Source organism: Equus caballus, chromosome 8, assembly GCF_041296265.1.
Source record: "Equus caballus isolate H_3958 breed thoroughbred chromosome 8, TB-T2T, whole genome shotgun sequence".
NCBI lineage: Eukaryota > Metazoa > Chordata > Mammalia > Perissodactyla > Equidae > Equus > Equus caballus.
In genome coordinates, this window is record NC_091691.1 from 73,550,382 (window position 1) to 73,563,487 (window position 13,106).

General features: G+C 47.1%; 1 protein-coding gene across 1 annotated transcript in view; it reads right to left on the reverse strand.

Moving 5' to 3' along the window:
* Positions 1-12,001, reverse strand: part of PSTPIP2 (proline-serine-threonine phosphatase interacting protein 2) — a 76,317-nt gene extending 64,316 nt beyond the window's left edge. The window contains exon 1 of the mRNA XM_023647736.2: positions 11,441-12,001. Within this exon, the coding sequence (XP_023503504.2) occupies positions 11,441-11,683 (243 nt within the window). The 5' untranslated portion in view covers positions 11,684-12,001. The remainder of the gene's footprint in view (positions 1-11,440) is intronic.
* Positions 12,002-13,106: the final 1,105 nt, after the last annotated feature.

The window sequence follows — 13,106 nt, forward strand, 5'->3', positions numbered from 1 at the left end:
CCATTTGCATGAGGTACTCAGAGCAGCCAAAATCATGGTGGCAGAACTATAATGGTGGTTGCCAGGAGCCGGGGTAAAGAAGAATGGGAGTTATTGTTTAATGGGTTTAGATTTTCAGTTTTACAAGATGAAACAAGTTATGGGGATGGATGGCAGCGATGGTTGCACAACAATGTGAAGTATTTAATACCACTAAACTGTACCTTTAAAAAAGTTTAAGATGGTAGATTTTATGTTAGGTATATTTTACCACAATAACAGAATGTGGTAACAGACTAAAAAAAAAACGGCCACACATTCAGTTGCATGGCCCCTGAATATCACGTATATGTAAGTGTGAGTAGGAGGTGAAGGGCAATGGGTGCCTCTTTTTACTTCAAGTAGGTGAGACTTCAGTGCTCATTTATTGAGCACATACTCTGTTCTCAGAACTGTGTCAAGCTCTAGGGACACAGAGGCAAATACGAGGTAAGTTAACCCTAGTCTAGCAAGGAAGACAGGGATGGAAACAGATGATTAAATATAGAGGGAGAGGTGTACTGTGAGAAGTAGGCATCAGACTTTCAGAAAAACTCTCCTAACCAAGACCTGGAGGCAGGAGTAGAGGTCAGCGCAAAGGCTTGGGAATGGGGCCAAGAGAACATCTCCCCACCCGTTTCCCCTGTCCTCTGGAGGGGGAGCAAGTAGTTTCATGTGTGCACTTCACAGTGTGAACGTTGTGGGTGTGAGGCAGGGATCAGCCATGCTCTGTCAGTAAACTTCTCTTATTCTTTATTCTCTGAGTGTATGTTTCCCTCTCCTAAAATACAGTTGTAAAAACAATGATGTCATGGAGGTAGGTGGAACTTTTGGAACCATTCTTGGGGATTTACAAAAGCACTTGAAACTGGAATCTACCCCCATAAACAAGCAGTAAAATATTTAAAGAATGAACAGTCATCTGTGAAAAAATATTTAAGATCACTTCAGCCTTTTTTAAAAAAAAAAAAGAAGAATAGCAAGTAAATACAGCATTTAAATACCTAAGAATACTCTTTTGTTTTACTTTCAAAAATATTTAGCTGTGATAATTTCGTTTTTGTGTGTGTGCTGGGGGAAGATTAGCCCTGAGCTAACATCTGTTGCCAATGTTTCTCTTTTTTTCTCTTTATTTTTTTTTTTGCTTTAGGAAGATTAGCTCTGAGCTAACACCTGTGCCAATGTTCCTCCACTTTATATGTGGGTCACCACCACAGCATGGCTAACAAGTGGTATAGGTCCGCGCCTGGGATCCAAACCCGCGAACTGGGGCGGCCGAAGCAGAGCATGCTGAACTTAACCACTACGCCACAGGCCAGCCTCCCGTGATAATTTCTGTTAAAAAAGAACGTCTTTGGGGCTGGCCCCATGGCATAGAGGTTAAGTTCGCACGCTCCGCTTCCGTGGCCCGAGTTCACAGGTTTGAATCTCAAGTGTGGACCCACACCACTCGACAAGCCATGCTATGCCAGTGATGCACATACAAAATAGAGGAAGATTGGCGCAGATGTTAGCTCAGGGCTAATCTTCCTCAAGCAAAAAAAAGAAAGTCTTCAACTGGTGTCTAATTCACTAATGCAATCCAGTGTGACCTGGTCAATGCTAACGTAACAGCCATATTTGAAAGTGAGCTTTCAGGCTGTAATAATAGCTTCCAAAGATAATGACGAATGTCATGGATTTGTGCATTGGAGTTTAAAAATGCCCTGTGCTGCGCTGAGCCTCCTGACACATACAAATAGTGCAAAGAGTTAAAGACAGGAACATTAGGGCCAACTGGGGAAAAGCTTTCCTCTTCTTATGAAGAACAAACATCTACAGATGTGTGGAAATCTCCTACTTGACCCTTGTCTAATCTTCAGCCTAAAATGCACAAAGTAAGATAGAGCTAATCCCAGAAAGCAGGTTTAAACAAGCAAGCCAAAGTCTGCTGTGTCTTTGAGAAGTCTGACTTTCTTACTTTCTCACACACATACCATTTGGAAAACAAGAAGCCTACGACTCTGAGGTAGGCTCTGAAGCCGTTGGAGGTTGTAAGACTCACAGCAGCTATTTGAACACTGGGGTCCAAAATATCTGGACTCCCGCCGCCTGACTTTTCTGGGTTCTGCAATCTTCAAGGATTTTCATAATATACAGGAGTTTTTAAATTCCTGGCAACAATATCTTACTGAATGAGCTGAACGCATCCTCGTTTATTTAGTTAGAAACTTTTAATAGTTCGATATTTTTAAAAATTACAATGATATTTGAGGAAGCTAACCAACAGATCCTCTTATTTATTTAATTTTTTTTTTTTTTTTTTGCTGAGGAAGACTGGCCCTGAGCTGACATCTGTGCCCATCTTCCTCCATTTTATATGTGGGATGCCTGCCACAGCATGGCTTGATAAGTGATGAGTAGGTCAGCACCTGGGATCCAAATCAGCGAACCCCGGGGTGCTAAAGCGGAGTGTGTGAACTTAATCCCTGCACCACCGGGCCTGCCTCAGACGCTCTTATTTAAAGCTCTTTTTTGCTAAAGCTATAAATTTCTTGACTAGGTAAAGAAAGAAAAACGTCAGCTAATTCCTACTCAGGGTGAGCTTTTCGTTAATACTAAAATTTAGATGCTACTTATGCTGTAACAAAGTATGTACAAAAATGGATATTCTGATTGCATTTAAGAGATAGGAAACGAGAATTATAAAAGTTAATTGTAAAACTATCCATTACTTATATACCTAGAGGTACTCTGGATATTGTATATATTTAAATACACACTCACTCGGCCCTGTGTATCCACGGGCTCCTGCATCTGCAGATTCAACCAACTGCGGGTCCAAAGGCCGTGATGGTTGCCACCGTCCTGAACATCTACAGATACTTTTTTCTTGTCATTGTTCTCTAAACAATACCGTGTAACAACTACTTACATAGCATTTTCATTTTATTAAGTATAATAAGTAATATAAAGATGATTTAAAGTATATGGGAAGACATATGTAGGTTATATGCAAATACTATGCCATTTTATATAAGCTACTTGAGTGTCTGTGTATTTTGGTATCTGCTGAGGTCCTGGAACCAATCCTCTGGGGCAGATACCAAGGCATGAGTGTAACCAATATACAGCCTTGACTGGCTGCTGTAATCTATAGATGCTTTCACCAGAAAAACCATAAATTAACAGGCATCCACCGTACATACTTATACTATGTTTTGCAAATACCAAATCCTTTTGAATTCAGGATGAACTTTTCCTACTGTAGGTGTATTTATGTATGCATGTGTTGCATGTGTTTTTAGGCCTTGCAATAATGAGCCTCTGAGACACCAACCTCTGGACTCTGCATTCACTATATGAGTCCAATCTGTGATTCAACGCTCTTGTTCATGTTAAATAATTTATTTAAACAAACACCTGATATACTAGAGCATTTTAAAAAAAAATGCCTGTAACAAAGGTGAATAATGAAAAAAAAAGCAATTAGAAAGCGCAGAAAAAACAAGAATGGAGACATAATCATAGCATGCTACTTAGATTTGATGTAAACCATCTTCATGTGCTGTGACAGCATAAACAGCGATTACCGATTTCAGAACAGTGATATATATGCTCAATGGTTTAGGGAAAAGTATGTACATCTATCGAGAGAGAGACTAATAAAGCAAGTGGGATTCAACCCTGGGGAATCTGAGCGAAGGGTATACGTGAATTCTTTACACTCTTGAGATTTCTGTAACTTCGAAATTATCTCTATTTTTCTTTTACTTAATTTTTTTGAGGAAGACTGGCCCTGAGCTAACCTCCATGCCCATCTTCCTCTACTTTATATGTGGGACGCCTGCCACAGCATGGCGTGCCAGGTGGTGCCATGTCCTCACCCGGTATTCAAACCGGCGAACCCCGGGCCGCAGAGAAGAGGAACGCGCACACTTAACCGCTGCGCCACCGGGCCGGGCGCCTGAAATTATTTCTAAATAAAGGGTTATGACTAATGACATAATTACATAGGGAAGTAGAGGTGGTGATATAAAAGAGCTAAATCTCTATTACGGCAATAAGTTAATAGATAATGTTTAAAACTCCTCTATCAAGAAGCAGCAGGTATAATCACATTATTTTATAAAATGGTGGTAACTACCAGAAGGAAAAGCTAAGGAGTTTCTGCATAATGATGCTGAGAAAAGCTGGAATTTTTTTACTTCCCTTAAAAGATAGGTCCTACGCCTCTCTTAGTAAATTTTTAGGAAGATAAAACAAGAAAAAAGGATTTTGATAATTATTTTAAAGATAGATGCCACGTGCTGCTAGGAATGAACTGGAGAGGGGAATTGTCAATGACTTCACCTTGCCTTTTGCCATTAGGCAAGACAATACAAAATGGCCCTATTGCTGTGTTTTTAGGGACCAGTTTCCAAGAGAGAGTATTAAAAACTTAAAACAACGGCCTAGGCACTGTATAAAATAGTGTGTGGAGTCAGCATGAAGGGTCTGTGTGACAAACCATTTTCTTCTCCATTTATTTAAGGAAAAAAGGCAGCCTCCCGTACTGATCCAGGGCAGCGTATAGAGAAAAGTCATCGAGCAAAGCTGGATGCACAGCAGCTCAAGCTCTGGTAAGGCCCCAGAATGACAAGATTCCAAACTGGTCAAAGGTTTGGAGCAGAGGGACAGCCCTGGGTGGACAGGGGGGCAATGAGCAAGTTCAAACAGGCCCAAGACTTCCCCAGGCGGAGCAGAGAGGCCCCGCCCACTGCAGGTCGGGGAGGGGCGGGGCAGAGGGTTGGGACAGGCACTAGGAAGCTGGTCTAGACCAAAAGCCTTGAGAATCAGGAAGGCTGGGTCAAAATGAGGATCTAAAGGGCATACAGGGACAGGTCAGGCCTCACACCCAAGTCAGGAACGTGGGGTCTCCTGGAGTGGGAGGACATCTACCTTGTCTCAAACAGGTTCTACAGTCCTCTGTGCATGTCCTCATCTGGAAGACACTTGTGTCTGATCATGCCAAAGACTGGGATTTTTTCCTCTACGGTGGCCCGGCCACTTCCCTGGAGCTCTAGAAATCACATCCAGGGTCATCATCTTATTTTGACAAGATACCATCAACATTAACCAAGATAAATTACACAGCACTGTTTAACCATGATGCCACAAAGAAGGTACGTGTAGGAAAAGATGAAAGAGAAACGACACACGGGCGAGCATCATGTCAGGCAAACTCAGTTGGGGCTGATCCCAGCTTTAAAGAACAGAGTATTCTCTCTTCAAACAGGTCCACCGGGTTCCTTTAAATAAACTCCCCATGGGGCATTTGAATATAATTATGAAATATGTGCTGACTCATACCTTTTCCAGGAAGATCAACCTAACTTAACCATGGGCCTCTAAACTTCACGGAACATCGGGGTAAATTTAACTAAGGAAGTGAAGGACCTATATAATGAAAATTACAAGGCCTTTCTGAGAGAATTGGATGACGACATAAGGAGATGGAAAGACATTCCATGTACATGGATTGGAAGAATAAACATAGTTAAAATGTCTGTTCTACCTAAAGCAATCTACAGATTCAACGCTATCCCAATCAGAATCCCAATGACATTCTTTACAGAATTAGAACAAAGAATCCTAAAATTTATATGGGGCAACAAAAGACCCCGAATTGCTAAAACAATCCTGAGAAAAAAGAACAAAACGAGAGACATCACAATCCCTGACTTCAAAACTTACTACAAAGCTACAGTAATCAAAACAGCATGGTACTGGTACAAAAACAGGTGCACAGATCAATGGCACAGAATTGAAAGCCCAGAAATAAAACCACACATCTATGGACAGCTTATCTTCGACAAAGGAGCTGAGTGCATACAATGGAGAAAAGAAAGTCTTTTCAACAAATGGTGCTGGGAAAACTGGAAAGCAATATGCAAAAGAATGAAAATTGACCATTCTTTTTCACCATTCACCAAAATAAACTGAAAATGGATCAAAGACCTAAAGGTGAGACCTGAAACCATAAGCCTTCTAGAAGAAAACGTAGACAGTACACTCTTTGACATCAGTATTAAAAGGACCTTTTCAGACACCAAGTCTTCTCAGAGAAGGGAAACAATAGAAAGAATAAACAAACGGGACTTCACCAGACTAAAGAGATTCTCCAAGGCAAATGAAAACAGGATTGAAACAAAAAAACAACCCACTAACTGGGAAAAAATATTTGCAAGTCATATATCTGACAAAGGCTTAATATCCATAATATATAAAGAACTCTCACAACTCAACAACAAAAAATCAAACACCCCGATCAAAAAATGGGCTGGAGACATGAACAGACATTTCTCCAAAGAAGATATACGGATGGCCAATAGGCACATGAAAAGATGCTCATCATCGCCGATCATCAGGGAAATGCAAATCAAAACTACACTAAGATATCACCTTACCCATTAGAATGACAAAAATATATAAATCTAATAGTAACAAATGTTGGAGAGGTTGTGGAGAGAATGGAACCCTCATACACTGCTGGTGGGAATGCAAACTAGTGCAGCCACTATGGAAAACAGTATGGAGATTCCTCAAAAAATTAAAAATAGAACTACCATACGATCCAGCCATTCCACTACTGGGTATCTATCCAAAGAGCTTGAAGTCAGCAATTCCAAAAGTCCCATGCACCCCAATGTTCATTGCAGCATTATTTACAATAGCCAAGACATGGAAGCAACCTAAGTGCCCATCAACAGACGAATGGATAAAGAAGATGTGGTATATATATACAATGGAATACTACTCAGCTGCAAAACAGAACAAAATCATCCCATTTGCAACAACATGGATGGACCTTGAGGGAATTATGTTAAGTGAAATAAGCCAGTTAGAGAAGGTTAATCTCTGTATGACTCCACTCATATGAGGAATTTAAAAATGTGGACAAAGAGAACAGATTAATGGCTACCAGGGGAAAGGTGGGGTAGGGGGTGGGCACAAAGGGTGAAATGGTGCACCTACAACACGAATGACAAACATTAATATACAACTGAAATCACACAAGATTGTAACCTATCATTAACTCAATAAAAAAAAAAAACTTCACGGAACATTCCTCTCTTGGGCCTGTCTTTGATGGCTCTGTCCTGGTTGTATGGTACATCTCTGCCTCTCTTTCTCTGTCCCTTCTCTCCTCTGGCCTAAACACAGGCATTCACCAAGAGTGCTTCTTAACTCTTCATTCTTTCTCCTTGAATGACTGTCGCCTACTTCCCTTAATTGTCACCTCTCTGCTGATGATAATAATAGCTGACAATCACAAGTGCTTACTATGTGCCTGGCACTATATTAAACTCTGGTTTAATCCCCACAAAATCCTATGGAGTTGATACTGTTATTACTCCCATTTGTATACATGGAAAAACTGAGGCTTGAGAGGTTGAAATAACTTGCCCAAGATCACCTAGCTAGACAGGGGCAGACTGGGATTCAAACCGAGCCAGTCCACCTCAGAGCCTCTGTGGTCACTTCTGTACTTCATGCTGTTCCGTACACTCTTGCCTGGACACCTTTTCACGATGGCCATGTCCACCAGGCCGTCAAACCCGGCATGTTGACCACCAGACACCAGGAAGTACTCAATGACATGTTTGCACTGGTTGTTAAAACATTTAAATACTTCCAAACTCTGCCACCTGGCACCCTGTCCCCTCTCCAAGACATTCCTCTCCCGAGACCCCCCCCTCCCCCCGGAAGCCAGCAACCCTGGCGTGGTACTGGGGGCCGAAGGCTTTGGGGGAGCTGCAGGATGCTGCTGGCTTTGGTCCTCACCGGTGCTACTGCTGTGGTTAAATATTGTTAATATCGCTTCTGCCTCCTCCTCCTCCTTCTTTCCCCACAAACCAGTTCCTCCTCCTGACTTCCTCATTTCGGGGGCCTGCACCTTATTCTCCAGTTCGCCTTACATGGAGCCTCCTCCCAGCCCTCCTTTCCTCTCCCATTCTGCTCACCTTCAACCGGCGGCCTTGTCCTGTGGCTCTGACCTCTTCTACCCTCCTCCCGCCAGTCTCCTCTTCTCCCCCTCCCTATGGTCTCCACCCTGGAACAGACCCTTTCCACTCCTGGGCCCGATTCCTTGGCCCCTGCTGGACTCTCCCCACCCCCTGCCCCTTCCCCTTCCACATTCTTGAGGCCAAGCATCAAGGCCCTTGATGTGTGTCCAGGCAAGAGTATATGGAACAGCATGAAGTACAGAAGGGTCATCAGTGACCGCAGAGACTCTGAGGTGGACTGGCTGGCTTTGAATCGCGGTCTGCCCCTTTCTAGAGAGGTGATCTCAGGCAAGCTATTTCAACCTCTCAAAGCTTGTCCTCTCCGCTTCGCTTCCTCATGAGGAATCTAACCAAGATGGTGGTCTTACCCTTGCAAAGGCCACCTCCACTAGAGCTCCTTACAAGGAGAAAGTACGTTATAAATATTTATTAAATTCAGTCACCGGATTCCCACTTGTGTTTCCCAAGGTTTCTACCTTATCCGATCACAATCTTCTCATCCTTGAAACCTGAAAGTTACTGCCATCCCCCCACTGCTCACAACAGCCTTGCCCCCGCTACCCCCTGAGAGTGTGAAAGCCTTGCATTGCAGGCAGCCCCTGATGTCCCCAACAGTTTCTCCCAAGTCCTGACTGACTGTCTCATCTGCCTGATTCCTGAGCATCCATATGCAAGGCACTATGGCAGATGCTGGGGGCTCAGCCAATGACGACACCAGTGCCTACCCTCCAGGAGCTCACAGCTGGAGCTAAAGGAGAAAGATATACCCACATGAAGGTGCAATGGTGACCTGCCGTGACCTCTGGCAGTGCCAAAGGGACTATGCAGACCACTCTGCTGGGATGATCGCTAAGCACCAGCCTCCTTGAAGGCACCCACTGAGCATTTAGTTCCCGCAGAGTGCTGCTCAACCAGTGAACAGCTCTAGGACCTTGGGAATGTTGCTTCACCTCTCTGCCACTCAGTTTCCTCATCTGAAAATGTGATAGTAAGTAAGCTACCCCACAGGGTAGTTCTGAGGCTTAGATGAGCTGTGTGTGTAACGCATTTAGAATAGTGTATGCCACACACTCTCTGCACAGTAATGTTAGCTATTATTGTTTTTATTATTTGACATAAAGTGTCACGGGAAATTAGAGATGGAAGACAACCTTTTGACAAATGAAAATGGCAAGCAATAGGATATATTGGAGAATATGAGGAAGCCATTTGGTATAAACCTAATTCAGCCTGACCTTATCTTTCCAAAAGGGCCTGACCGTGGCTGTTGAGCATGCATTGTATATCTGCTTTAGATATTCCCTATGGCAAGAACAAAGGCCCTTGAGATAAAGGTGCGACTTCCCTCCCCCTCCCAACGTTGGGATCTCCTTAAGGATTAAGCATCTTTCCTTAGGCTAGGAATTGATTGCTGCGCTCACCTGTGACCACCCAGCTCGAGATGATAGACTTGCCTCCTGCTATGCCCTGTGAGAGAGCAGACCCACTACCTGCTGTGTCCATCAAGTGCTGTGCCGACAGGGCAATCTTGTGACTATTGTGGGAGGGACATTTCAATCATATGTGAAACGTCCTGTATGGGGGTATATAACCACTCTGTATACCTCACTTCTTTGGTGCCCTTTCTTCCTTCGGGAAGAGAGGCCCTGGGCCATGATCTTCAGATTACAGCTCAGAATAAACTCACCCAAATTTTCATTTATAGATTGGTTATGGATTATTTTCCTCGACACTTTGCAAACTACCTCTCAGGATCTCAGATACCTTCTCAAAGTATAAGCCCAGAAAGTTCTCTCCCCCAGAGTTTCACCCACCTTCTAAGTCTCAACCCAGGCCTCATTTCTGCCCCCTCCCCCAGGCTCTCCTGCAAGTATGCATCCGGAGCAGCTTCACTGGGGCCTGGGAGCCCTGGGGACTGGAGGCTGCAGCTCTCATCGGGTCACACGCCCTGCGGGCCTTACAGATCCACTTTACTCATCCAACAACTATTTGCTGAGTACCCAGTGTGCGTCAGCCCGTGCAAGCGGCAGTGGCACTGAAAGCCAGCACAGTACCTGTCCACAACGTGCTCTCGTGTTTGCAGGCCCCCAAATTCAAAACCATAAAGTAACAAATGCTATGAAGGAACTGAATGTGTGCCATGTAAGCAGGTGACAGGGCCTATTGGGCTCAATCAGGAAAGGCTTCCCTGAAGGGTCACATTTAGGCCAAGATCTGAAAACCGGGTGTAGCACTTTGAGGGAGGGAGAGTTAGATCTCTCTGCCCTGCTTTTTCCCACAACGCCAGTCATGGGTCCCAAAAGTCCTATAATCCACCTGACAAATTCCCAGGCCTCCTCACAGGGCCACTTGTGAGGTCGTTCATCCTCTCTGTGATGCTCCACAGCCCCGCACCCTAGAGTTGGGCAGTGCCCCAGAAGAACCTCAGAAACTCTAGAAGGGTCTACACTGTGTCCCTAAGGCCACCGAGCCAGGTTTCTCCACCCAGCAGCCCACCATGGGAGACAGGCACCTGCCAGGCAGCTGTGAAGCTAAACGGAGGCAAGCAGGGTCCCAAGTAAGAAGCTGGGGCCGCTTGGCAGCTGTAGGTCAACTTTGAGGTGTGTTGACTTCTTGTTCCTGCCTTAAAGAGATGAGGGTGGTTCCTCCTCCGAAGGAGGGGATACAGACTCCTGAGGGACACCTGGAGAGTGAGAGGACAGTGGGAAGAGGACCAGACAGAGGAAGAGGGGCAGGCAGATCCGCTGCCTCCTGGTTGGGCACGTCCCACATGGCCGTGATGCCCCCACCAGCTGGGAGGGTCTCACACAGGCATCGCCTCCTTCTGGGCTGAGCCAAGGCCTGGGGAGGGGGGCTCTGGAAACACTGCTGCCGGGTTGGGCGAAGCTTCTGCAAGAGAACCCCTCTAGGGTCTGCAAGGGAAGTCTGGCGCTAACCGGGCTCGGACAGACTGCGCAATTCCGCGGACCTGGAAAAGACGGTGCCCTCCGGGCGCCTGCCGCCGTCATCCCAGCGGAGCTCACCCCAAGTCCCCCTAAATGCGCTCCCGGCACAGCCTCCGCGGCCACCGGCGACTCGCCCGGACGGGTCGCTGCTCCCTCTGGGTCTCGGCTTGCTCATCTGTGCGGTGAGAGCTGGATGTCCCGACTCTCCGGGGCCCCGGCTACAGACGTCCGCTGGAGGACGCGCGCTGGTGGGGGCGCGGGCGCCAGGGGGCCCGGGACCCGAGGACGCGCTGCAGCTGGGGGCCGGCGGAGAGGGCCCGGCGGCGCTCCGTGCGCTCGGGCTGTGCCCCCGGGGGGGCGGACACGGGCCCCCAGCTCCGCACGCGGTCCTGGGTGGTCCCCCGCCGGGGGTCCCCAGCCGGCGATCTGCCGCCCGCCCCGCAGACTTACCCAGAAGTTCGCTTTGAACAGTGAGCCCGTCATGGTCGCGCGGAGCAGCCCCTGGAGCAGAGCCGGGCAGTGGGTCACAGCCGGACAGTCACGGCCCGCGGTCCTGCAGCCGCCACCTCGGAGTCCCACAGCCGGCCGGAGGCCCGCCCCGGGTCCTAAACCACGCCCGATTCCGGCCGCCCGACTCCGCGCTCCTCGCTCCCTCCCCGCGGGGATCTGAGACGCGACCTGCCGCCTTCGCATCCCGAGCCTGGACCCAGGCCAATTTCAAGCCTTGCGGCGTCAGGCTCAACTAGTGAGCCCTAAATTCACCCCTCCTCCAGGAACCTTTAAGGATTGGAAGGAACTTGCCCTGTGGTCTGCCCGAATTAGGCTCCGTTACTGCCGACAAGCTCCCTCTTCCCCCGACTGAATTCCTCGCAGAGAAATCCACGCTCAGCGGAGTGTGGAAGGAGCCCCCGCCTGATCAAAAGGTGGTTGCGTAGACTGGGTGTCAGCTCCGTAAAGCCTGGGGATCGATAATGCCAGCGATCACGTGAAGTGTAGACGCTTCAGCGAGTCGTGTGCACGACTCCAGGTGCGCGCGCTGCACGTTAGCCCTTGGGGCACGTTTCAGTCTAAAAGTCGTGGAAAAGTCAGTGATACTGTTTCCCCTTGAACACTAGGTCCATTAGTGGGGTCCTCACAGGGCGTCCAGGAGCTCAGCCCCTTCCTCATTCTCAGGACCTAAGACCCTTCCCCAGCAATCCCACCCCAGCAGTGGGAGCCCCAAGCTTCCTTCCTCTCTCCCCCCTCTTCCATCCTCAAAAACGTAACTCCAGGGCGAGGCAGACCCATCTCTGCTTTGTGGTAATATGTACTCTGGGACAAACTACCGCTGCATGTTACACACCCTGAGCCAAAGCTGAGGCCCAGAGAGGCTGAGTGACTTGCCCAAGATCACAGCATATTTAAGGGTTGGCAGCCTGGGTTAGAGCTCTGCCCTTCTAAAGGAGGCCGGGGCCAAAGACAGACATTACTCCCGGGGCAGATCCACCGGGAGCAGGGTAGGTGCTCAAGGAGGGGGGGATGAAGGTCCGGGGTACCAAAACTGAGTGTCGATGCCCAGCCCACAAGGCCAGGCCTGGAGAGACAAGCATTTGCTCCCTGAGCAGGTTCTAGCTGGGTCCAGACACAGGGAAAGGACAATTGCTTTTGAAAGAGATGATTTGAATGACAGCTAAAAGGTTCTGCCTGGTAATACCACCCCCAGTCCCACGGTGATGAAATCCCACCAGTAGAGTCATCCACATGCAAAGATGGAGAGGTGGCCTCCAGGCCTGGGTCACTCCAAGGGCATGCATCCATTCATCTGGTTGTTCATCTCTTCGGAGAGCAGCGGGGTTAGAAGGAAGGAAGGGAAGCCTGGCAGCACCATCAGCGGGCAGATGGACAGACTGAGCTGCTGGAGGGGTAAGAAATAGCAGCTAACTGGGGAGATGAAAGAAGCTGAAATGCCAAAGACAGGACCAAGATTTTTCCTGGAAGTTTTGAAGATTTGGAACAAATATTTTAGATACAATTCTAAATGTCTGTTTTAACTTTTAATACGTATTTTTAAAAATTTTTTTTAAAGATTGGCCCCTGAGCTAACAACTGTTGCCAATCTTCTTTTTTCTTTGCTTTT